This window comes from Mytilus galloprovincialis, chromosome 9 (genome assembly GCF_965363235.1).
Source record: "Mytilus galloprovincialis chromosome 9, xbMytGall1.hap1.1, whole genome shotgun sequence".
NCBI classification, from domain to species: Eukaryota; Metazoa; Mollusca; class Bivalvia; order Mytilida; family Mytilidae; genus Mytilus; species Mytilus galloprovincialis.
In genome coordinates, this window is record NC_134846.1 from 85497507 (window position 1) to 85523029 (window position 25523).

Consider the following 25523-nt stretch of genomic DNA (forward strand, 5'->3'; position numbering starts at 1 on the left):
CTATTTATGTGAAAGAAAATATTTTTAGTGAAGAAAAACCTGAATTTAAAATAAACGGATTGGAATGTGTTTGGGTCAAAATACATGTTAAAGGAACAAATATATTATTTGGGAATTTTTATAGACCGCCAGATTCAGATAACCAAACCTGGGAAAAAATAAACTATTCAATAGATCTTGCCATTAATTCGAATGCAGATAAAATTATAATTTGCGGTGATTTTAATGATGACCAACTTAATCATAGCAAACAAAATCTTAGAGAAATTTGCAACCAAAATAGCTTATATCAAATAATTACTGATGCTACATATTTTTGCGAAAAGTCAGTGTCGCTACTTGATCTTATTATGGTAAATGATCCGGAGGTAATACTTTACTCAGAAGTTGGTGAAAACATCCTCGAAAATTCTGTACGTTATCATTAAAATTGCCCTATAAGTGCAGTAATAAATATCGAAAAACAATTAACAAAATCCTTTAAAAGACACATTTGGCAATACCACTTAGGCGATTATGAATTGTTTAAAAACGAACTCCTTAAAATTAACTGGGATTCTCTAATTGATAATCACAACATTAATACCGCGGCAGTAAATGTTACGGAAAAAATTCTCGAAGCGGCAGCAAAATCAATCCCGAATAAAATGGTTCAGGTCAGGAAAAATGATCCACCTTGGATGAATTCAAATATAAGAAAAATGATTCGGAAGCGTAAGAGATTAAATAAAAAAGCAAAATTAACAAACGATGAAATTGATTGGTCAAATTTTCGACGCATAAGAAATAAATGCATAAACTATGTTCGATCAAGTAAAAAAAAAATTCTTAGAAAAGCAAATAAATAAAGTTGATAGTATTCACACAATAAGCACTAAACAATGGTGGAAAACCATTAAAAATTTGATCGGACTACCAAACAAAAAATCAGCATATCCCACTTTAATTTTCAATAACCAATATATAGAAAGTGATTACGACAAAGCTACATATTTTAATGATTATTTCTGCGCTCAGTCTTTGAATATTTCAAAAGCTACTGGGCCTGATTTAATCAGTCCAAGACTACTGAGGGCGGCAGCAACTGTCTTGAAGTATCCATTTACAAAACTTTTTAATCTATCCCTCTTAACAGGGAGGTTTCCAGATGTGTGGAAACTAGCAAATGTTATACCTGTTTATAAGAACAAAGGTGGCCCAGAATTTTTACTTAATTATAGACCTATATCTTTGCTGTCTAACATTGGTAAGACAATGGAGAGATGCATTTTTAAATACCTTTTTAACTTTATTATTACAAATTCTTTATTAACAAAATTCCAGTCTGGTTTCATCCCTGGTGATTCGACAGTAAACCAACTACTATGTATTATTAACGATTTTGGTAAAGCATTAGATGAAGGGAAAGAGGTCAGGGTAATCTTCTGCGACATTAGTCGAGCTTTCGACCGAGTTTGGCATAAAGGCTTACTATATAAGCTTAGAAAAATAGGAATTAATGGTAACTTGTTACTTTGGTTTGAAAGCTATTTAAACTCAAGAAGGCAACAGGTTGTCATTGGTGGAGAAACGTCCAATAACGAACATGTCTCAGCTGGGGTACCCCAAGGGTCTATCTTGGGTCCTATTTTATTTCTCATTTATATAAATGACATAGTTAATGACATCGAATGTGATATAAAACTTTTTGCTGATGACACCTCAATTTATATAGTGGTTGATAACGAATATGAAGCGGCAGAAAAGTTAAATAAAGATATTGAGAAAATACATAATTGGTCTAAGCAATGGCTTGTCAATTTCAATCCAAACAAAACAGAAATAATGACCATTTCAAAAAGGCATCAAAAACCCCACCACCCGCCAGTGTATATGGATACTAATATCATAAAAGAAGTTGAGTCGCATAAGCATTTAGGGGTTATTATAAATGAAGATGGAAGCTGGAATAATCATGTAAAAATGATTATTGATAAGGCTATTCCTAGATTAGCATTATTCCGGAAGTTAAAGTTTAAACTTAAAAGGAAACATTTAGAAACTATTTATTTATCTTTCATTCGCCCAGTCTTAGAATATGGGGACATTGTCTGGGATAATATACCTAATTATTTGAAAACATCTCTGGAAAACTTACAACTAGAAGCAGCAAGAATCGTTACAGGTGGTACTAAGATAACATCGAGACAGTTGCTGTACGATGAAACCGGTTGGGAAACTCTCCAGTCTCGGCGTGACAAACATAAGTTATTAAAATTTCATCAAATGTTTCACGGAGATTGTCCTGATTATCTTTCTGTGTTAGTCCCAAATCAGAGACTAGATCTACACGACCACAGGACCAGGGGGTCTTCAAATTTACAAACTGTATTATGCAGAACAAGCTATTATCAAAAGTCATTTCTACCAGCCGTAGTAAACCTTTGGAACAATATTCCTGACGACATCCGTCTAAATCAACCAAAATCGGGTTTTAAGACTTATCTCTCTCAAAATATTAATAAAATACCATTGTATTTTCATTTCGGCTGTAGAAGAGAACAGATATGCTTAGCAAGAATAAGGCTCCAGAGTAGTGTTCTAAGGGACCATCTATTTAAAAAAAAATCTAATCGAGAACGCACTGTGTTCCTGTGGTCGAGTAGAAACTACTTCTCATTATTTCTTCAAATGTCCAAAATATAATGAAATTCGAAGGGATACTATCGGGACGATCTCTTGTTTTAATCTTAAGATTATCTTATATGGGGATGGTCTAAAAGCTGACGAGGACAATATGCAAATACTTCATAAAGTTTCTGAATACATAAATAAAACAAAACGTTTTGAAAGTTAATCTAGTATATGTATATATATTATATATTTATACTTTTTTTTTTAAATATGATGTAAAATCGAGTGGATTGTCCGTTGTAATTGATTGTGGTCGAACGTTTGTGTTGGTTCCAGTGACTGTCTAGAAAAGTAAATAAGAGTTGACTGTTTTTGTCGTTTGTTTTTTTTTTTTTTTTTTTTTTTTTTTTTCCCCTCACTTTTTATTGTTTTCCTTTATTTTATTTGTTTGTATTTTTTGTATTTTTTTTTTTATTATTTTTTTTTTTTGCGTGTGTGTGTGTGTTTATTTATTCAATGTATCATATGCTACCATAAAATGAATATACTGTTGGCACGTAATATTGTATGTTAAATAGATTTTTTTTTGGTTTTTTTTAGGGAGACGGATTTATAAAAGTTTTTCCAAACTTGTTTCCGAATCCCATATTTGAACTTTATGTAACATTGTAATATTTGTCTTGACATTTTTCATTAATAAATACTGTTTAAACTAAATTGAAGTTCACTGGAATACGGATTCAATGAGGCCGAATTATTCATTTGCAAGTAAATAATTCATAATCAATGTTTTTTTAGCTTATTTTGACAAAATTGAACCATACTAGCTGATAAAAGCGAATTGTTATTTCACTATTTGCATTTTATTAATGCTTGAGCAAAAAAATGTATATATTACGTTTTTCATAAATCTCTAGCTAGTGCCCCTTGAAACTTAACTGAACTGTGTATCAATTTATCTTTGGTGAAAATACTAGGACGGTATATCTTCCAACCTCGCTTCGTGATACAGCGATTGACGTCCATAATAAACTGTACGGCGGTTATAAAAACCCCGTTGCTCAGAACAATTTAAATATGTAACAATAAAATGTATTTGATATGGCCTTGTATTCAGTCACCAAAGCGTCAAATGTATGGCAATTATTTGTGCGATATAAAACGTTACCACTCACTTGTATAACTTGGGCATGAAATCAATTGTCAGGTTGTAACTATTTATTCCTATCGTTTCAACCTTCAAACAAACAAATTAAAAACAAATTTTCAGTCACATAATAAACACAATAATTCAAATCAAATTAACCCCATAAATGTTCCATAAATTCGCTTTCAACTTAATCATTGATTCCAATTGTCCTTTGTATTTATATGTAAATGTTATTCAAGCGTTCCATAGTTTTTCCCACACGTAGATCTTTGTATTGATATGTAAATGTTATTCACGCGTTCCATAGTTTTTCCCAAACGTTGATCATTGTAACATAATAACATCTTCGAATCATGTTCATATATAAAACAAACGTAATTATCAGTTCATATTCATTGTTCTGTACACGAACAGGCGCGTAGCTCCCTATACACTAACACGCAGTTGCGTGCACATCGATTCGGCATGCAAAAACAAAATAATGGCAAAATAAAAATTTATAAATTGAATGTTAAAGGAAACACGTATATTGTCACTTTTTTAATTGATAAAATATCATTAAATAACGGCATTTGGTTTCAAAATAAAAGTTTTATTGGAGATGATGGCAAAATCGGACAGTAACTTGTATCTTTTACAAGATTTGAATTTGTAATACTCAGTCTAAGACATGTAGTTTTGGAGCACATTTTACAGTGTACGGTTCATCAGTTTGGAATGAGACGTACCAATCGGCATTAGAATTATCAGGTCCCTTCGATATAATTGAAAATATGCCGAGGCGATGTGGTCGGCAGACTAAAGCCAATCACCCTACAAACACGCCAAAACAGTATTGGAAAGTCTCATTATTTTTTGCGTTCATAGACCATATGATAAGGGAACTGGAGAGTGGAGTCGCGTCTAGTATTATCAGAAAATCGCTTCTTTGTGCTGTATCTGCTTCATCGTGTTGTAGGAAATATAACAGACGAACAAATCTCAACATTGTCTGAGACATACGAAACTGACCTGGTAATTTTGACGAAGTTAATTGGGAGGTCGCTCGATGCCGAACATGTACGCTGGTTTATAACATCTTGCGAGTGCTACCATGGAGATCTATCAGTGTACTACGTATGTTGAAAACAAATGTACGATCAACAATGAACAACGACATACAGTTACTGCATATTCATCGGTATTTCAGTGTGAATATTGACAAAGTAATAGAGAAGTTTGTTTCTGCCTAGACCCGAAGAGCAGATTTTTGACGATTTTGAGTAAATTCTGTATCACAAATACATGAATGTTTTGTTTATGTATTACTCTATTCAGAAGATTTATTAATAGTTTTACAATCATATTTTTTTTATAAGTCCTGACTACATATAACGCCTCTTTTAACCGTCCTATGACCGAAAACCGAAAAAAAACATTTTTCTGCATAAAAGGGACCCAAACTCGGCGGGAGTTGCTTGCACATTGTTTCTTTCTAGCTACGCCCCTGACGAAACTGTTAAATAACTGTTCTTAATCTGTAATTCAACTTACGCATTGACATAAAACACCCAAGTTATGTGTTTCGCCTTGTCATTCATTTACGGGATTGTTAATAATGGGGATAGAAACGACAGTCATGATATTGGAATATGCTAAATTAAATTCTACAAAAACAAGATAATAGTATATATCGTTCAAACGATACATCACTCAATCTAAGATGCACACTTTAGAGCTATTTTCCAAATGCTTGTAGTTTAAAGTTTTGTTTGATAACTTGCTTTGATTATATAACTGATTGCTCAAACTTGATTGACATGAACATGACATGAGATTTCTAGAAACGTGCAATAAAACTTTGATTAATTAAAAACAAAATATTCGAAACTAACAAAAATTTCCCCCGAGCACCCCGTGATAGCTTTTAGGCAACCCAATAGTGTGCGAAACATGTTTGGGCGGGCTGAAATGTCTGATCATGACATAGAAGTACTTCTTGAGAATATCGTTCGTGTGATGAAAACAGCAGCAAATCCTGCCTACAGCTGAATCACTCATCAACTTTTCACAGAAAGGCAACCGAAAATAACTATAGAACATTTTGCATTGTAACCTGCAAAAGTATGAATGTAATTTGCATTCTAGAATGTTCGTTTTGTAGCCTCCATTTCAAAGAGGCCACTTCTCCCAGTGTCTCATCATTTCAGACAGTCGAGTCATAAACTTGATGACTCTATCCGCATGAAAACCCTAGTACTTGAACAGAGCATTCACTGGAGTGATGCACAGCGACAGGTTCGGAAAAGCTTTTGGATAAATGAACTATAAAATTGAGAATGGAAATGGGGAATGTGTCAAAGAGACAACAACCCGACCATAGAACAGACAACAGCAGATTAGAAGGTCACCAACAGGTCTTCAATGCAGCTAGAAATTCCCGCACCCGGAGGCGTTTTCAGCTGGCCCCTAAACAAATATATATACTAGTTCAGTGACAATGAACGGTATACTCAACTCCAGATTGTACACAAGAAACTAAAATATTAAATAATACAAGACTAACAAAGGTCAGAGGCCCCTGACTTGGGACAGGCGCAAAAATGCGGCGGGGTTAAACATGTTTATGAGATCTCAACCCTTTCCCTATACCTCTAGCCAATGTAGAAAAGTAAACGCATAACAATACGCACATTAAAATTCATTTTAAGAGAAGCCCGAGTCTGATGTCAGAAGATGTAACCAAAGACAAAATGACTATAAGACATAAATAACAACAGACTACTAGCAATTAACTGACATGCCAGCTACATCATCAATAAGAAATAATTACAGTTTTATTTTACACTCATGTACACTGGGGTAAAGCTGGTGACCGTAACTGCATTCACGGTCATCCCAAGATGTCGGATGCAAAATTAGGTCAGTATCTGTATTGTCTGTTAAAGTGTTTCTATATCATTTTCTTTACAAATCATACATTTCAACGATGTAAATTTATAAAAGATTCACACGGAAATCACTAATTACTACCGAGAAATGTGCATGAAACAGGAATTTCGATTTGAAAAAAATCGCTCAGATGACCGTAAATCACAATCGAGATGACCGTAACAGAATCAGCGATTCATAACAAGGGTGACCGTAATTGGTTTTAAGATGACCGTAATTTGTAAATGATGACCGTAATTTTTAAAAAATGAATGTCATTTTTAAGAAATATCCGTATTTCTTTACTACCTTTTTGTGTCCAATGAAGTTAATCGGTTTGGTATGAACGTTTTTATATGAGAGTATTATCCTATAAGTTGAAGAAACTAAGACGTGCTTCAAATGCATAGTTCACCATATGTATCTTTTTTTACAGTAGAGGGTTGATTTTTTTAAATGAATTTGCAACAAGACATGCACATGAACAAGTGGGGAAACCATGCTACAAAAAGCGCGATAAAATGACACCTTACAATTATAATGGGAAAAAATGCGGTGCACTGCCTCCAACTACAAGACAAACGATTTTTTTTTATTTCTGGGATTCAGGCTTTTAATGACGTATAATAAATACACATTTTTAAAAATGCCAATGCATGTACACCCATTGATATTAAATCGTCTTCCATTTTGTCGTGCAAATAAAATAACAGAAAATATTTTGAAAATATCATACGACTTAACTAGTGATGGTGAGCTCCAGCAAAGTAGATCCTTAAAATAGTCTTAAATAGTACGAATAGCGTATTACAAAGGGGGACGTTGTCAATTTGTATATATACAGAAATGTTATTCATACAGTCAGAATTCTACTTCCTCAAAATTATCACCCCATTACGCCAGGCAGTTCATTTTCACATTCGAAGAAATGGAAGCCATTGTAGGGATGACGCGCTGCAACTTAAAGACACTATAACCAGCATAGAAAAATATGACTCGTCATCATCCTCACTTACCTCATCAATAACTGATATCAGAAAACGTATCAACACAGTTGAACGAAATGCAAAAACGAATGAGACCAACATACAAAAATCATATGCCAAAATTGTATCTGAAATGCAATCTGACGAATTTCTACGCTCGAACATAGGCAAATCAAAAACACACGAATCAGGCTCAGATGTATTACAAAAATCACCGGAAATAAAGGAACCCGAAGTTGAAGTGTCATTTGTTAAAAGGACAACACTTGCACCAAAGAACCCTGAAAACGAAATCGACTCTACACAAAAGATTGATGTACACTTTCCAAGATCCGTATGTAATCCCCCAACTTCTGAATTTAAAGGTGTATCAAGAAACAAGAAGAGAATATCCCGATTTTATGTTGGCGGAATCGATAAACGAACTTCATCCGAAAATGCAATGCGTTCATTTTTAGACAGTCGGAACATTAAGGTGACTTTCCTACGATATTTTGACAAACAGTACAGACGGAGTGCATCTGCTCATCTGAATGTCGCAGCTGAAGATGAAGCTCTGATAAAGAACCCTGAATTCTGGCCAAAGGGCATTTTTGTTAAACCATGGTTGCCATGGGAGCAATTTGCAGCAGAACATTCAATTCCGGTACCTGACAACAAAAATCATGGATACGACTAGTTTAAATTTCATGTGTTGGAATTGTAGAGGAATCTTTTCTAGCATTCCGTATCTCTCAGAAGTCTTACGTAATAATGATGTTGACATTTTTGCTCTGTCTGAGCATTGGCTTCGATCATATCAATTGCATATACTTGACTCAATAGATAGTAACTTTGTGTCTATCTCGAAAGGCGTGGACGAATCAAATATTGAATCCTTACGAGTAAATGATAGATCGGGAGTAGCATTCTTAGTCTCGAAAGTCATTTATCCATATACGTCGGTGATAGACTGTAACAACTCTAGATTCCTTGGTATTGAAGTTAATATTCCAAATTGTGAAACATTTTTTGCGTTTTGTGCGTACTTACCTGCATCTTCTCACTCAATTGATTTCTTTCGTGAACATGTCGAATATATGTTTGAACTATATACTACTTATCAGGAAATTGGGACAGTAGTTTTATTGGGTGACTTTAATACGAAAATCAATGGACCAAGATACATGTTTTCATCAGACCAAAGAAGTGATTTTTTCCGTTCACTTATGATTGAACATAACCTAGTGTCTGTAAATATGGAGGCGATTTGCACAGGACCCGTTTGTACGTTTCAGTCGCATCATGGAGGTCCGGCTACCGGAATAGATCATATTATAATTAACGTTGACAACATTGAAAACATTCGGAAAGCGAGTGTCTTAGACAATCATACTTTTTGTATCTCTGATCACCATCCAGTACTATGTACGTTCGAATTTCGTGGAAAGGGAGCTAACTTACAACCTCCAGTGTTTGTAAATCGTCCAAAAGTGGCATGGGACCGTGCGCGAAATAAAGGCGCAGTAACAGACTATTCTTATGCAGTATCTCAAAAACTGTGGACTTTAGAGTATCCTAGTGGTCAAATTAACGAAACAACGATTGAAAGTTATTACGATGAAATTATCAATTCTATAAAAACTGCTGAGATTGAAACTTTACCACACATCAGTTATAAAGGTTACATGAAACCATACTGGAATAACAACCTGACTTTTTTACGTAACAAGATGAGATCCGCTCGGAAAGAATGGATAAATCAATGTCATTGCCATGACAGCAATTGTAATGCATTTGTGACATATAAAAATTCAAAAAGACTTTTTCGTGCTGCACTTCGAAAAGCATTTGATGAGTTTGAAAGTTCAACTGCACGCAGGTTAGAAAAAGAAATCGATATAGATCAAAAACATGCATGGACCATTTTAAACAGACGAAAGAAGAAGTCTTCCGGATGCATGTCGCTTAAGAAAGATGGCATTCTCTAGACTGATTCTGACGATATATGCGATATTTGGTATGAACATTTTTGCACTGTTTTTTCGCCTACAAACTACAAAGATTGTAATCGTCAAAATGAAATTTCTGAGAAGGTGAAGGCTATCAGAAATAGTGCTACTAAAGACACTTCAGCCAATTAGATTACTTTTGAATTTTCGGAAGTACATGACATATGTAATAAGCTAAAATGTAACAAAGCATGTGGTCATGATGACATTGCTTACGAACACCTGCGTTTCGGTGGCAAACTGTTAATGAAACACTTATGTTATTTATTCAATCTGATTCTGCAATATGCCTACGTACCAAAAGAATGGCACAAAAGTATGATTATCCTCCTATATAAAGGTGATAACAAAAGCCGAACTGATACAAATTCATATCGGGGAATTTCGTTAGTACCAAGTATTACAAAAGTATTCGAAAAACTAACCGACATCAAGCTCTCCAGCATACGAACAGATTTTCCAAACGGACAGCAAGTAGCGTATCAAAAGCTTTTAAGCAGCCTCAATGCGTCTTTTAATCTTCAAGAAGTAACTCTTCATCATATTGAAAAGAATGGGACTATTTATATTGTTTTACTTGACAGCACGAAAGCTTTTGATACTGTTCCGCATGATGGACTTCGTTTAAAACTGCACGAGTATGGAGCTCATGGTAAACTTTGGCTTTTGCTTGATAGTATGTACACTAATCTGTATGGTGCCGTGTCTTCAAATGGTAAATTGTCTAAATGGTTTGAACTAAAGCGTGGTATTCGCCAGGGAAGTTTTGTTACTATAGTAAACATTACAGTAAACATTTATCGCCTTCTCTAACAAAGAGCTACGATTCTTTTGTTCTATTTCAACTGGCTTTCCGCCTGCATATATCAAGACAAATTAAGATTTTAATCTGCTTCCTCTGGAACCATACACATGGGCTCGATTACCGAATATTCATATGTATTATTAATGTTTTTTATGCTCTATTTATGAACATTATGTTTTTTTCTGGTCTGTGCGTGCGTTCGTCCGTTCGTCTGTTCGTTTGTCCGTTTGTCCAGCTTCGGGTTAAATCAACTTGAAACTTAGTACACATTTTCCCTATGGTATGATCTTTTTAATTCTAATGCCAAATTACAGTTTTATCCCATTTTCACGGTCCACTAAACATAGAAAATGATAGTATAGATGAGGAATCCGTGTAATAGGGACACATTCATGTTTCTTCAAATTTTCGTCGTATCGCTGTCAATTTGTATTAAAATTTTAACATCGTTATCAATAAATATTTCATTGTTTACGAGAAATATGCAATTTACTATCATTGTCAGAAACCCAAAATACGGCCAATAGTTTAAAAAAAGAAATTTATGAAACATATTTATATCCGCTAACCGAACCCCTATTGAGATCGACAAACTCAACAAAAAGCTTTGAATACAAGTACGGATATTTCTTAAAATTGACGGTCGTCCTTTAAAAATTACAGTCAGCCTTTACAAATTACGGTCATTATTTACAAGTTACGGTCATCTTTTTTACCAATCACGGTCATCCTTGTTGTATGTTACGGTCATCTTGAAAATATTTTGATTATGATTTACGGTCATATAAACTATTTTTTCAAATCGAATTTCCCATTTTATGCACATTTCTCGGTAGTAATTTGTAATTTCCGAGTGATTCTTTTATAAATTTACGTCGTTTCAATGCATGATTTGTAAAGAAAATGATATAGAAACACTTAAACAGACAATACAGAAACTGACCTAATTTTTCATCAGACATCTAGATCTTGGGATGAACGTGAATGCAGTTACGGTCATCAGTTTTACCCCAGTGATGTAGGGATGTAAATATAGTATACTAGGGATGTCAAAAGATGTAAAATTTAATACTCGGATACTCGGTCGTGATACTAGAGTACTCGCGAGTACTCGGATAAATCTTAAACGTCTATTTAAAAGTTTAGATTTTAGGTGTGATGCAGTGTTTTTGTTATTACCATTCATAAACATATTAACGAAAGACAAATGTACCACAAAAAAGCTTGATCCTCTGGTTTTTGTATTAATTAAACAATGAATTACCGACCATTGTTTTTACTAGTAGTCTATCATAATAGCAATTATTTTTTGTGTACGTGTTCATGAACCAAATTCCAATAAAATCATAATATTTGTATATAAAGTCCGACATAGCAGACAATATATGCTGTCGGTTTATTTTCGACTTTTGGGTTTGAATTTCGCTGTCGTACTTTCGCCTATCTTTAAATTGTAAATTTAACAATTATAGTTAATTTTCAAAAACAGAGTTATTAAATTAATATAAATGTACATCTCATACCAATCACGTATATGGAAGTCTTGATTAACAAACAAAGGTAAGTTTTTACAGCTTATGATGAGTTAATAATGACAATAATTAATCCATGAAAGTGTTGATCCGTGTACAAACACCGTTGAAACTGTCTCTAATCAGTTGCGTAGGGTTCATCGCAGGTCAATTTGAATTTCTTCTTGTTTAGAAATATGATCTGGTCAACAATTTCAGACGAAAGACTGTCTGACTTTCTATTTTTTGTTACAAGAAGGGCATATGAAAACATTCCCTCGGAAGGAAAGGAAGTTGCTAGTACTACTATAACAAATAGTCATGATCATCAGGATAAACATGTTTATGTTGTTAATAGTTTGTTTTTTTAGTATTACGAAGGGGACATTTCAACGGAAAAGGGAGTGGAAATGTGAAGAGAAATATCTCAAGATGTATAACAGGCAAACGAGTATCCGAGTACTAAAACTGTACTCGGGTACTCGGCCTTCCGAGCGAGTACCCGAGTACTCGAGTACTCGTTGCCATCCCTAAAATATACACAGTAACGTATATTTGAGTATCGAGTATTATTTTATATTGTGATGTTCATTATTTGAAATTAAATCAATAGATCGAAACTTACCTGTATTGTTGAGCTATTTTACACATACAATTGTTATTGTTAAAATTATTGACACTGACGAAGGCTATAAGTCGAAATATTTGTCAACACGATTTTTTAACATCATCTTCGTATATTACCATCTTACATTTGTACCGTTGTGCAAATATGTAGACTATGAATGTTATCCTTATCTCCAAAAATATCGCCTATTCTAGGCGATCCGGTACACTGTAAATTATGTCTCGTCCGTTGGATTTCTTACGATTAAGAAATACCAAGAAAATGTATAAAGTGCTTAGAAAATCAACCTCACAATGTTAGAGAAGATCGGATTTTTTACATCCTACCCGAACGGCGCTGGAACTTGTGCTATTCACGTCATACATCAACGACAACACCGCTTGCATTGCGCTGACGCCTTACCCCCTCCTCTAACTATAGCATAAAAACCAGCTTTCATATTTATTCATATATTACGGATTATCAATGTGTCGAGTTTAATGCATATGATTGGATAACAATATAGAGATGTCAGTATTAAATTTATGAACCTGCCGGGGTATATACGACATATTTATCCTCAATTGGAACCTCAATAATCCTGTTACAGTGTGACGTAGTCAATATCTATACATAACACCAAAGCATGTGAAAGGCTCACAGAAGGAAAATAATGACGTGCATCCGTCAATATTACATTATTAATACAAAATTACGCAATTTATACTTCAAATACTTAAATTAAATGTTTTAAGTGTTATTATGAATTATTACACACACGATAAAATTATTTTCACAGCTAATTACAAAATCCTTCATGTAACTATGTGGAACATATAAGGGTGGGTTTTCAATGTTTGTGTTGTAAAATAACAAAGTCACACACATATACAAAAACATAAAATGTAACCAAAAAACCTTGAAACTATTGAGAATATTTTCTTAAAGGGGCACAATCTGTCAAATTCATGTTCACCGATTTGACTCAATTTCTAATATTTGATTTATAACAATGTAAAACATTTATCCAAATTATAAAACGATTAAAATAAACAATTAACAGAACATCAGATCGAGAATATTTAGCTTAGTTTCGTGTATTTTAGTCTAGACGCCATTTAATTACCTCTTGAGTTGGCCTCCAAATACTTTCGATTACCATATGTAAGTGATATAAACATAAATAAATAGATAAATAGATAAAGTGAACTCTTGCTTTTGGATTTTCTAGGTCTGTTTAATTTCATATTATAGATCCAAAATATATGTTTATTATCGTTTTTACCTATATACGAATGACACGAATGATGTTTTGTGGATCGAATTAGTCAATTAATGTTTTTCATTTGTTTCTCTTTCGGTGTTGACATTCTTTTCCCTTGAATAATTATACACACGCAATTCATGTGCAATCCATCTCTAGCTAGCAGGTTAAATTAAAGTTCACATGAATACGTATTTAATGAGGTCGAATTATTCATTTGCAAGTGAAAAATTCATTACAAATGTTTCTTCGCTTATTTTGGCGAAATTGAACCATATTGGCTAGTGCCCCTTTCATGGACAAAACAATTTTCAAGATACAAAAGGTGCAATTAAATGGATTACTTAAAAAATTAAGAAACAGATAAACCTGTAATTGATCGGGTGCATTTCTTTCTTAAGATAGGTTCACACTGCTGATCAGATCAACTCGATGATCCCGATTGTCCCCACGACCAAGCGTGATCGAATTCTTGATCGGGCCTGTTTATAACTTCTACCCTACTGCTATCCGACTGTACACAAACTTAATCCGACCATTCACGACTCCTTAACGACTCCATCACGACTCAAACCCGACCACTAATTAAATACTTATTCGATAAATCCGACCAATTCATGATCTCTACACGATCTTTACTCGACTAGGAAGACCAAATCAACTATACTCGATATCAGCTCGATCTTGGCCAGACCAGATCGAATTGATCGTTAAGAGGTCGTACTGATAGTTTGGCATTGGTCGGGTATGTACAATTTCAATATAAAAACATCTGATTTTTTTTTATATCACCCGCTGCAGCGGAGGATGCTTTAAGTGTTACCCTTATACGTCCGTAAGTACGCATACGTACCCATACGTACTTCCCAACAATTAGTCTCCGTTCTCTAACTTTATTTTGCCTCAACCAAATTAAACGAAACGCAATAACATAAAACACAGATCAAGTGCGAATTTTGGAGTTGTCACTGTTACCGTTCTTGAGTAATGACTCTTTATAACGTTATATGCAAGCTGGGGCATTATCTGTATCCAATGGACACGTTCTCCGTTTATTTGGTTAGATTCAGTAGTTCACAGAAGGTCTGAGTAAAATTATACATATACAATATCTACATGGAAATAAAGCAGTTGGATTGTTTGGCAAGGTGTTTAGAGCTCAGATAGACAGGTTATTAGCTGTGACGGAGCTTGAAGAGAGCGCAGAAAACAAAAGGGGATGAACAGCAAAGGGTGCCGAAAAATCTAGATGTTAATATCTATGTCATTTTGCATCCTGTGGAGAGTTGTCTCATTGACAATTATACCACATCTTCTTATTTTTATACTACAAAAATGTCTGGACATACGCAAAATACGGACAGTCAAACAAAAATAGCCCAATAAACAGCAAAAATATAATATTGATGTTCTTAAAAACTAATGTTGAAGGCTAAATTAGTCATCAGCTGTCTAATAATGAATTTTAATGCACAATTACTTTCATATTTAAACAAATCCTCTGGGGCCAAAATGCAGAATCTACTTCCCTTCCGAAACACCTGAGATCATCCCAAGTTTTATTGGGTTTCATGTTGCTAAGTTTTTAGTTTTTATTATGTTGTTTTATGTAGACTTCTGTTTGTCTTCTCGTCGGCTTTCGTTTTTCGCTATGGCTGTGTCGGTTTGACATTTGAGTTTGATTGTGCCTTTGGTATCTATGTTCTCTCTTTTTACACCTAATTGCAAAAGTACAGACGCGTACTGTACATTGAGGAATTTGTGTAGTTTAAAATAAATATTGACAATATATTTTTGCAGAAGCAAAGTTACAAAGTTATGAGAGTTAATCAGAACAGCACACATTTTTAGAGAATCGTGTAGCAGTTGTGTATACTCGTGTATGGCCGAGTAGAGATCGAAGAGTGATCGAATATGGTCGCGTAGAGATCGGGTATTGGTCGAGTTGGTCTGGGATGAAAACAAAATATAGAAGTAGGAGTGATCAAGAAGCGGTCGGGCATTGGTCGAATTAATCTTGACCACATATCGTACAGGTTGTCGATGACCGGGAAATGATCGGATATTAGTCAAGAAAAGATCGAGTACTGATCGGTAAACTATTTGTATTCCGACCAAACTCGATCTCTACACGATCCTTTCCCGATCAATTCGATCGCTACTCGACGAATCTTCTCTTTTTGAGTGACTGGCTTCTCGATCCTTACTCGAATGTTTTTGACATGTCAAAAACTCTCGCGTAGAAAATCAGATCGATGACGACCAAGGTAGACCACCCCGAACATTCTTGTCGATTTAGACAGACCAGTTTCCCGATCGCTTAATTTATCTTGATCGGGATTGATCGAGTTGGTCTTATCGGCAGTGTGAACCTAGCTTTACACAAACGATACAAACGGCTAAACGCACATATGTTTTGATCATTTGTTTCTAACATACGTCTGCAAAGTTTACATAAACTTTGACAAACTATGCACTCGCTAAAGATGCGTATACAGTTTGTCGTTCGTCGTTTGTTAGTACAAGCGCTACATTTGTTTCTAACTTAAACCTGATTTAACGATGTATTTTTTTCTACGTTTGTAAAAGTATGTTTACCGACAACATGAGCATTCATTATTGAAAGTTCAAACAGGGTCAGTAAAGACTAATTAAACGATGTATTTGTTTCTACTTTTATAACGTTTAAAAAAAAAAAGCCACACAACGTTTGCAAAATTTTAGTTGGAAAGAAATGCAGCCGATATAAACATGCTGCATTGTAAATGTTTTTAAAACAAATACCTGCACTGAAAAAAACGATTAAGACATTTGTGAACCGTAATATATGCCTTCTGGTCAGTAGATATAAACTCGAAACCGGAAATGTCACAGTATATTCCCTGTCTGAGACCCGATTAATATATGATATATATTGCAATGTTCAAAAAATATATTGTTAAGAAACTCATCATATAGCCCAAGATTCAAGATTTGTATACCAGACGTACTTTTCGTTTACAATGGCCTGAACAGCAACGCTCGACTAAAAAAAAGTTATAAAGGCCTATCAAAGACCCATGGTTCCGACAGGTTAAGCCAAAAACAGAGGTTAGAAAAATTCAAATTTGATTTAAGATCATGACCATATTAATGATAATTCAGGTCAATAAAAATGTGCTGACTACTGGACTTAACTGTTATTGTAAAGAAAAACAAAAACAGGAAAAAGGAAACTTCCGATAGGAAATCCGAAAACCAGCTAATACATATAAACAAAAATATATAAGTATCTTGCGAAATTTGTAATTTCAAATTAGGTCCAAAACGTCAAAATGTATAAAATGTACACTAAAATTTTACCAGGATGTGACATGGTTAAACATGATAGCGGGATCCAAATCCTCCCCTAACCTGGGACAGTGGTGTAACGGGATAACATGCATGCATTCAGTCCATATAGATGACCATGGTCAAGATTATTTTTGATATTTAATCGCCATTTCTGCTTGAATGTTTTTAAAACAAATACCTGCACTGAAAAAATATAAAGACAGTTGTGAACCGTAATATATGCCTGCTGGTCAGTAGATATAAACTCGAAACCGGAAATGTCACAGTATATTCCCTGTCTGAGACCTGATTAATATATAATATATACTGCAATGTTCAAAAATTATATTGTTAAGAAACTCATCATATACCCCAGGATTCAAGATTTGTATACCAGACGTACTTTTCGTTTACAATGGCCTGAACAGCAACGCTCGACTAAAAAAAAGTTATAAAGGCCTATCAAAGACCCATGGTTCCGACAGGTTAAGCCAAAAACAGAGGTTAGAAAAATTCAAATTTGATTTCAGATCATGACCATATTAATGATAATTCAGGTCAATAAAACTGTCCTGACTACTGGACTTAACTGTTATTGTAAAGAAAAACAAAAACAGCAAAAAGGAAACTTCCGATAGGAAATCCGAAAACCAGCTAATACATATAAACAAAAATATATAAGTATCTTGCGAAATTTGTAATTTCAAATTAGGTCCAAAACGTCAAAATGTATAAAATGTACACCAAAATTTTAATAGCTACTTTGTTGCTTATCCAAATTGCACATATGGTTGCCCTACCTGACCATTTAAATGCAACGATGATTGGTAGTGTTGATGCAACACAACTGAACAGGGAGCTTAGACAATATATCAACGAACAGATAAAACAACAGCCTAATTACAACAAACGACAACCACTCAATTACAGGCTTCCGACTTGGGACATGCTCATACATACAGGATGTGACATGGTTAAACATGATAGCGGGATCCAAATCCTCCCCTAACCTGGGACAGTGGTGTAACGGGATAACATGCATGCATTCAGTCCATATAGATGACCATGGTCAAGATTATTTTTGATATTTAATCGCCATTTCTGCTTGAATGTTTTTAAAACAAATACCTGCATTGAAAAAATATAAAGACAGTTGTGAACCGTAATATATGCCTGCTGGTCAGTAGATATAAACTCGAAACCGGAAATGTCACAGTATATTCCCTGTCTGAGACCTGATTAATATATAATATATACTGCAATGTTCAAAAATTATATTGTTAAGAAACTCATCATATACCCCAGGATTCAAGATTTGTATACTAGACGTACTTTCCGTTTACAATGGCCTGAACAGCAACGCTCGACTAAAAAACGTTATAAAGGCCTATCAAAAACCCATAGTTCCGAAAGGTTTAGCTAAACACAGAGGTTAGAAAAATGAAAATTTTATTTAAGATCATGACCATACCAATGATAATTCAGGTCAATAAAAATGTGCTGACTACTGGACTAAATTGTTATTGTAAAGAAAAACAAAAACAGGAAAAAGGAAACTTCAGATAGGAAATCCGAAAATCAGTTAATACATATAAACAAAAATATATAAGTATCTTGCGAAATTTGTAATTTCAAATTAGGTATATTACGTCAAAATGTATAAAATGTACACCAAATTTTACTAGCTACTTTGCTGCTTATCCAAATTGCACATATGGTTGCCCTACCTGACCATTTAAATGCAACGATGATTGGTAGTGTTGATGCAACACAACTGAACAGGGAGCTGAGACAATATATCAACGAACAGATAAAACAACGGCCTAATTTCAACAAACGACAACCACTCAATTACAGGCTTCCGACTTGGGACAGGTTCATACATACAGGATGTGACATGGTTAAACATGATAGCGGGATCCAAATCCTCCCCTAACCTGTGACAGTGGTGTAACGGGACAACATGCATGCATTCAGTCCAGATAGATGACCATGGTCAAGATTATTTTTAACATTTAATCGCCATTTCTGCTTGAATGTTTTTAAAACAAATACCTGCACTGAAAAAATATAAAGACAGTTGTGAACCGTAATATATGCCTGCTGATCAGTAGATATAAACTCGAAACCGGAAATGTCACAGTATATTCCCTGTCTGAGACTCGATAAATATATAATATATATTGCAATGTTCAAAAAATATATTGTTAAGAAACTCATCATATACCCCAGGATTCAAGATTTGTATACCAGACGTACTTTCCGTCTACATGCCTGATCAGCAACGCTCGACTAAAATAATTTAAAAAGGCCTATCAAAGACCCATGATTTCGAAAGGTTGAGCTAAACACAGATGTTAGAAAAATTAAAATTTAATTTAAGATCATGACCATATCAATGATAATTCAGGTCAACTAAAAATGTGCTGACTACTGGACTAAATTGTTATTGTAAAAAACAACAAAAAACGGGAAAAGGGAAAAGGAAACTTCAGATAGGAAATCCGAAAACCAGCTAAAACATATAAACAAAACTATATAAGTATCTTGCAAAATTTGTAATTTCAAAATAGGTACATCACGTCAAAATGTATAAAATGTACACCAAAACTTTACTAGCTACTTTGTTGGTTATCCAAATTGCAGATATGGTTGCCCTACCTGACCATTTAAATGCAACGATGATTGGTAGTGTTGATGCATCACAACTAAACAGGGAGCTAAAACACTATATCAAAGAACAGATAAAACAGGGTGAGTAAAATACTATTTATTAATAGATTCTTTCACGATGTCTTTTGGAAGTTTTAAGAAATTATAATGCTTTAATGTTTAAGTTGTTAGTTTTTGACATATTCGTTGATATATGATATATATTTTAAAGGTTAATTTTAATTTTCATAATTTTATCTAGATATTTCGCGTCATGATATAACTGTAAATTTTTAAACAAAATATCATGAATATTTAAAAAAAAAATGATTTTATTTCTCAAGCTGATCAAGGAAAATCATCTTGCGATTTTAAAGCGTGATTCATTCGAATTCTCGGACATTGTTATTCTAAAATGGTAATAGAATGTATGTTTTGTGTTTTTCTCATTGTTGAAGGCCGTCCGATCACCTATAGCCTAAATTTCTTTGACATTTTGTCTTTTGTGGAGAGTTGTTTAATTTACAATTATATTTTTAGGATATCTTATCTATATGTCTTGTTAAGCCTTTTCGGTTGCTTTCTAACCTTAAGGCGTTATTCAAATGAGAGTGCTCTCAACTCAAAACCTCTTTCAAAAAGGCTGTAAGGAAGGACAAATGAAACGTAAAATAACAAAAATACTGAACTCCGAGGAAAATTCAAAAAGGAAAGTCCCAAATCAAATGACAAAATCAAAAGCTGTGGACGAATGTTTCATCAGTTCAGAATTCAGTAACTATGATATATAATAATCCATTAGAAAATTGGCTGTCTATACATTTTTATTTTGAAATTATAAAGAAACTAAATTTTCAACTACCCCTGACAAAGTTGACCTTAAATAGATTTGGCTACCTTTAAAGGTTTGGGTTTTTACGGTCATATAGATATATCTTTGCAACTGCTTCGGTTCTTATACATCTTTGGGTTTCGACCATGGCAAGGTTAAACATAATAGCGGGATTCTAACCCTCCACTAACTTGGGACATGTTGTAACAGTACAACATGCATGCATTCAGTACAGATAGATGACAATGGTCAAGATTATTTTTATATGAAATCGCCATTTCTGCTTGTCGTCATGGCTATATCCTGTATTATATGATTTAAGAATGTTGCATTTTGAACATAAATTACTTTTTTGTTGATTCATCTAGAGTAAGGTAATAGTTGTAATTGCAATGATCGAAATATACTTGTGAAACAGTCAGATGTGCCTTTATAAATATTAATGTTTATTCAATTAAAGATGAGTTAAGTTTGCTAAGATTTAGATTATTTTTTTACAGCGTCAAGAACCAGACAAGGATGTAAGTATTAATGATAAAAACTGAAAACAAGGTTTTTGAGACCTGCCTCAATATACTGTCATACAAGTGAGAGGTTTAGCTAGCTATAAAACCGGGTTTAATCTTCCAATTTCTACATTTCAAATGCCTGTACCAAGTCAGGAAGATGACAGTTCAATTTATACACTGAACACTTTATAGCTTACTGTTTGGTGTGATCCAATGCTTTGTGTTGAAGACCGTACTTTCACCTATAAGGTTTTCTTTACAAATTATGACTTGGATAGAGGGTTGTTTCATAAGCACTCATATGACATCTTTTTATTTTTCTTTAAGATTTATATTTAGAAAACTAGTAGTCAAATAACACAATCAAATGTAAAGACTGTGTTAATTTATCTCTCGAAAAGTTAAAGGAAAAAACAGAGATATATTTCTGATGTCATTAGCATATTCATAACAGTTATCAAGAATCTTCTCTCTGTTTTTATTTCAAATTGAAATTGATTTACTTGTTTTCGTATGATGTTTTGGATGCGTCGGAAATCGGCCTCATGCAATCGATACATCTACAGTGTTGTTAAAACCTATTTTGGCTTGAAAACAACCAAGGACAAACCTATTGCTGTTTGAAAATTGAACTGTTATACTAGTTATCAAAGGTACAAAAATTTTAATTTAATACGCCAGACGTGCGTTTCGTCTACATAAGACTCATCAGTGACGCTCTGATCAAATTAGTTATGAAGCCATAAAACACCTACAAAATGCATCTTTTGTTTTGTTTTTGATTGTTCCAAAATTAACCAAAACGTCCAAAAGCAATCAAATTCTTATTGATATATACCAGTACACATATGTAATATAAACGGTTGCAGGTCATGCATGACAGGGTGTGTAAAGTAAGGTTTTCACCGCTCTGTGTCTTATTGTCATATAGTTTGTATATTTGCCCTCCGAAACGTTTTGAATGGCGTAAATATTTCAGGTAATGTGTGACATGCTCACTGAAAACAGAGTCTTTTTTAGCTCTTTAATACCGAATAAGTTTGGAAATATATATCCCAAATGCAGGGGAAGTTGGGATATTGCTACTAAGGTTGGGAAAATTTATTATTTTTAATCGTCTCGTTTGTCATATATTCTGGTACTGAAATGACCCGGAACAGTAAAATAGTAAATTCGAGGTATAAGTCTAAACATTGAGGCGGCAGAAGCCAAGCCTGTTGTTTCTTTAATATCGTGTTCATGGGAATATAATAATGGATTTCGAACAGATTCGTTTGGATTGATAATCGAAAGAATGTCTTGAGTATACTTTTATGTGAAATTGAAAATCTAGTTTCTTTAATTTTCTTGCCTTTGAAGTGTTTGAAGGAACTCTGACTCATATGAACATAAGAAGAGGTCGGAAAGGAAAGGCCCACAGTTCTTTCCCATAGGAACGCAAACAATTTTTGCGAAAAGTTTACTTCTAAAATCATTTTTAGTTGTCAATGAGAAACTTCAGCATACTGTGTAGCATGTTTTACCTTTTTGTCAACTATTAACAAAATATGCCCTATGGTATCCCAAAGTAGGAAGTGTATATGGTTTGCTGCCATTTTTATGTTGACAAGCATTTTGGATTATTTATACCTTAACTTTAAAGCAAGTAAACAATTTAATTACGAGTTCAAGTAAACCAATATTTGTACCGGATTTGTTTCCTCCCAATCGATGTACGACTTTTAAACAGCGGTATACTACTGTTGACTTTACTTACATGTAGTAACATGCTAAGTGTGAGCAAACACCCAATAAGTGTGAGTCTTCATAAACTATCTTATTATCAGTGTGAGCAAACACCCAATAAGTGTGAGTCTTCATAAACTATCTTATTATCAGTGTGAGCAAACACCCAATAAGTGTGAGTCTTCATAAACTATCTTATTATCAGTGTGAGCAAACACCCAATAAGTGTGAGTCTTCATAGACTATCTTATTATCAGTGTGAGCAAACACCCAATAAGTGTGAGTCTTCATAAACTATCTTATTATCAGTGTGAGCAAACACCCAATAAGTGTGAGTCTTCATAAACTATCTTATTATCAGTGTGAGCAAACACCCAATAAGTGTAAGTCTTCATAAACTATCTTATTATCAGTGTGAACAAATCTCCTTTGTAACAGTCAAAGTAACATAACTAAGTACCAGTCTAAATAACATGACTTAGTACCAGTTAAATTAACACAGTTGATAACCTGTGTAAGTAACACAATAAAGTTCCAGTCAAGGTAACACCAATCATTGACATTTTCACCTGTTTAGAAATTCCTGCTGCACTGGTGATACACTTACAGTAGCTTGAAATCTGGAGATGCTATGAGTTCACGTGTTTTATATAAAATTTTATTTTTAACACAGGTCAGTCTGGAGTCTTTGGAGAGCATGCCTATCCAGAGATCAAATTTCCAGCTTCAGGATACATTACTTTTAACCCGCCATTTACTGCAACTCCAGCCTTAGTGTACGGATTATATCTGTATGACTCATCGAAGAACACCAATTCTCGACTGGTTACTAGCGTTAGCAACCTCTCTAAATCTGGATTTAATCTAAAGATAAGCACATTTGCAGGAACAAAAATGTGGGGAGCTCGTATTTCCTGGATGGCTTGCCCTAAATCATTTGAAAATTAATGCAAATATTCAATGTTTGTGTTAAAATAAAAGAGATTTTTATCAGTCTCTATTTTGTTTTTTATAGCCTCAATCAGTTGAAGGATGTATGATTTCTAGACAAAAAAAAACACCGATTCTTCATTACAAGATATTTTGTTCGATTGGGTTTTTTTTTAGTTTTTTTTTATTTGCTTTTTTTCATTGTTGGAGTTGGTGAGGGTTGAAAATCACACCCTAGTATAATTTTTGAAGATACATGAAATCTAACTGAGTATTCCATTCTATAACAAATAATAATAAAGTGTTGTTGCGTCTAATTTGATTGTCTATTTTTTGAAAATTCCAGTTATCTTGAAATCTAGATACAGTTCATGTTATCTATTTAATAAATAATACAACATTGTCTCGATGGTGAATGTGTTTGCAGCCAATAACATTTGATAATCTGTGATAATGCCTTCGACAAGACTTAAAAGTGCACATTAGAAAGTTTTGTTGAAGAGTTGATACAACAAGGTGGATTATCTAATACAAATTAATCAGATTTATTTGTATTATTGTAACGAAGGTTGGAGTATTATGATTCTGTCATTGATTGAATGGTTCTCAATATGGGTTACGTGTGCAAAAATTGAATTATAACATCTCGTTGTTACCGTTTTATTTCAGGTTCAAAAAGCTGTATGTGATACAATTAAACTAAGGTTTAAAAGCAGATGGGGATAATTACATTATATTAACCATATTATAGTTATTAAAATTACCCAATACTTTACATGTCGTTCATTTTTGACGTAACTATTAACTATTTTCTCTATGATATGAAATCAGGCCATACTTGTTACTATAGGAATGTTTTGTAAGATCATTTAAAAAGAACATTGAATGAGTTGCGATGTATTAACTATTTACGTGCAACAATATTAATTTTACCAATACTACAAATGAATTCCTATTACCATTTCTATACAATATTCTAATAAAACTGCTTAGCTTATCCAAGTTGCTAGTCTAGTTTAAGTCGTTTGCAAACATTCATTAACATAACACAAATCTGACAATTGATCATAAAACTAGGCCAGTTGTTTCTCATGTTGTTTTAGAAAAGTGGTACATCACAGCGATGGAAATCATGGATTACACAAGTGATTTATATATTTGATTAAAATGAATTTGGTAATAATTGTTTAAGTAAAACATGTAATCTTAACTTTTTCAAGGACAGCCGTTAACGATTTAGTTAGTCATTTATTATTGTTGGAGTTTTTTCTATTTTACACTGTTTTAGTTGGGGTCTTCTTTGTGAGGAGAGATCTTTTGTGATGATTTATTTTTTTTTGCCTTTTACATCAATTTTTTTTAAATTATTTTGAGTCGTTCTTGCTGTCAGAGTTTTGACGTACATATTGATATATACTCACATGATAACGAATAAGAGAGGAAGATGTCTATGCGTTCAATACGATACTTTGTTTTGTTCACACATCGTTGTTTATATAATGGTATTTGAAGTGACTGTCATACAAGTGATAGGTTTAGCTAGCAATAAAACCAGGTTCAGTCCACTATTTTCTACACAAGGAAATGTCCGTACAAAGGATTGTCTTATCCTAGGAAAAGATAACTTTAACAGTATTTGGCACAACTTTTCGGAATTTTGGGTCTTCAATGCTCTTCAAATTATAACTTGTTTGTCTTTCTGGCTGTTTTGATCTGAGCGTCACTG

General features: G+C 33.7%; 1 protein-coding gene across 2 annotated transcripts in view; it reads left to right on the forward strand.

Moving 5' to 3' along the window:
• Positions 1 to 23861, forward strand: part of LOC143046219 (uncharacterized) — a 40565-nt gene extending 16704 nt beyond the window's left edge. Inside the window, exons 1-3 of one of the 2 annotated variants that reach the window (XR_012969098.1) lie at positions 19720 to 19903; positions 21134 to 21154; positions 23541 to 23861. Coding sequence is in view for 1 of the 2 variants with exons in the window: in XM_076219260.1 (XP_076075375.1) it covers positions 21134 to 21154; positions 23541 to 23815 (296 nt within the window). In the remaining variant the exon portion in view is untranslated. Of the gene's footprint in view, positions 1 to 19719; positions 19904 to 21133; positions 21155 to 23540 lie in introns of those variants that run through there. The other variant, XM_076219260.1, reaches the window with a different exon arrangement.
• The last annotated feature ends 1662 nt before the right edge of the window (positions 23862 to 25523 follow it).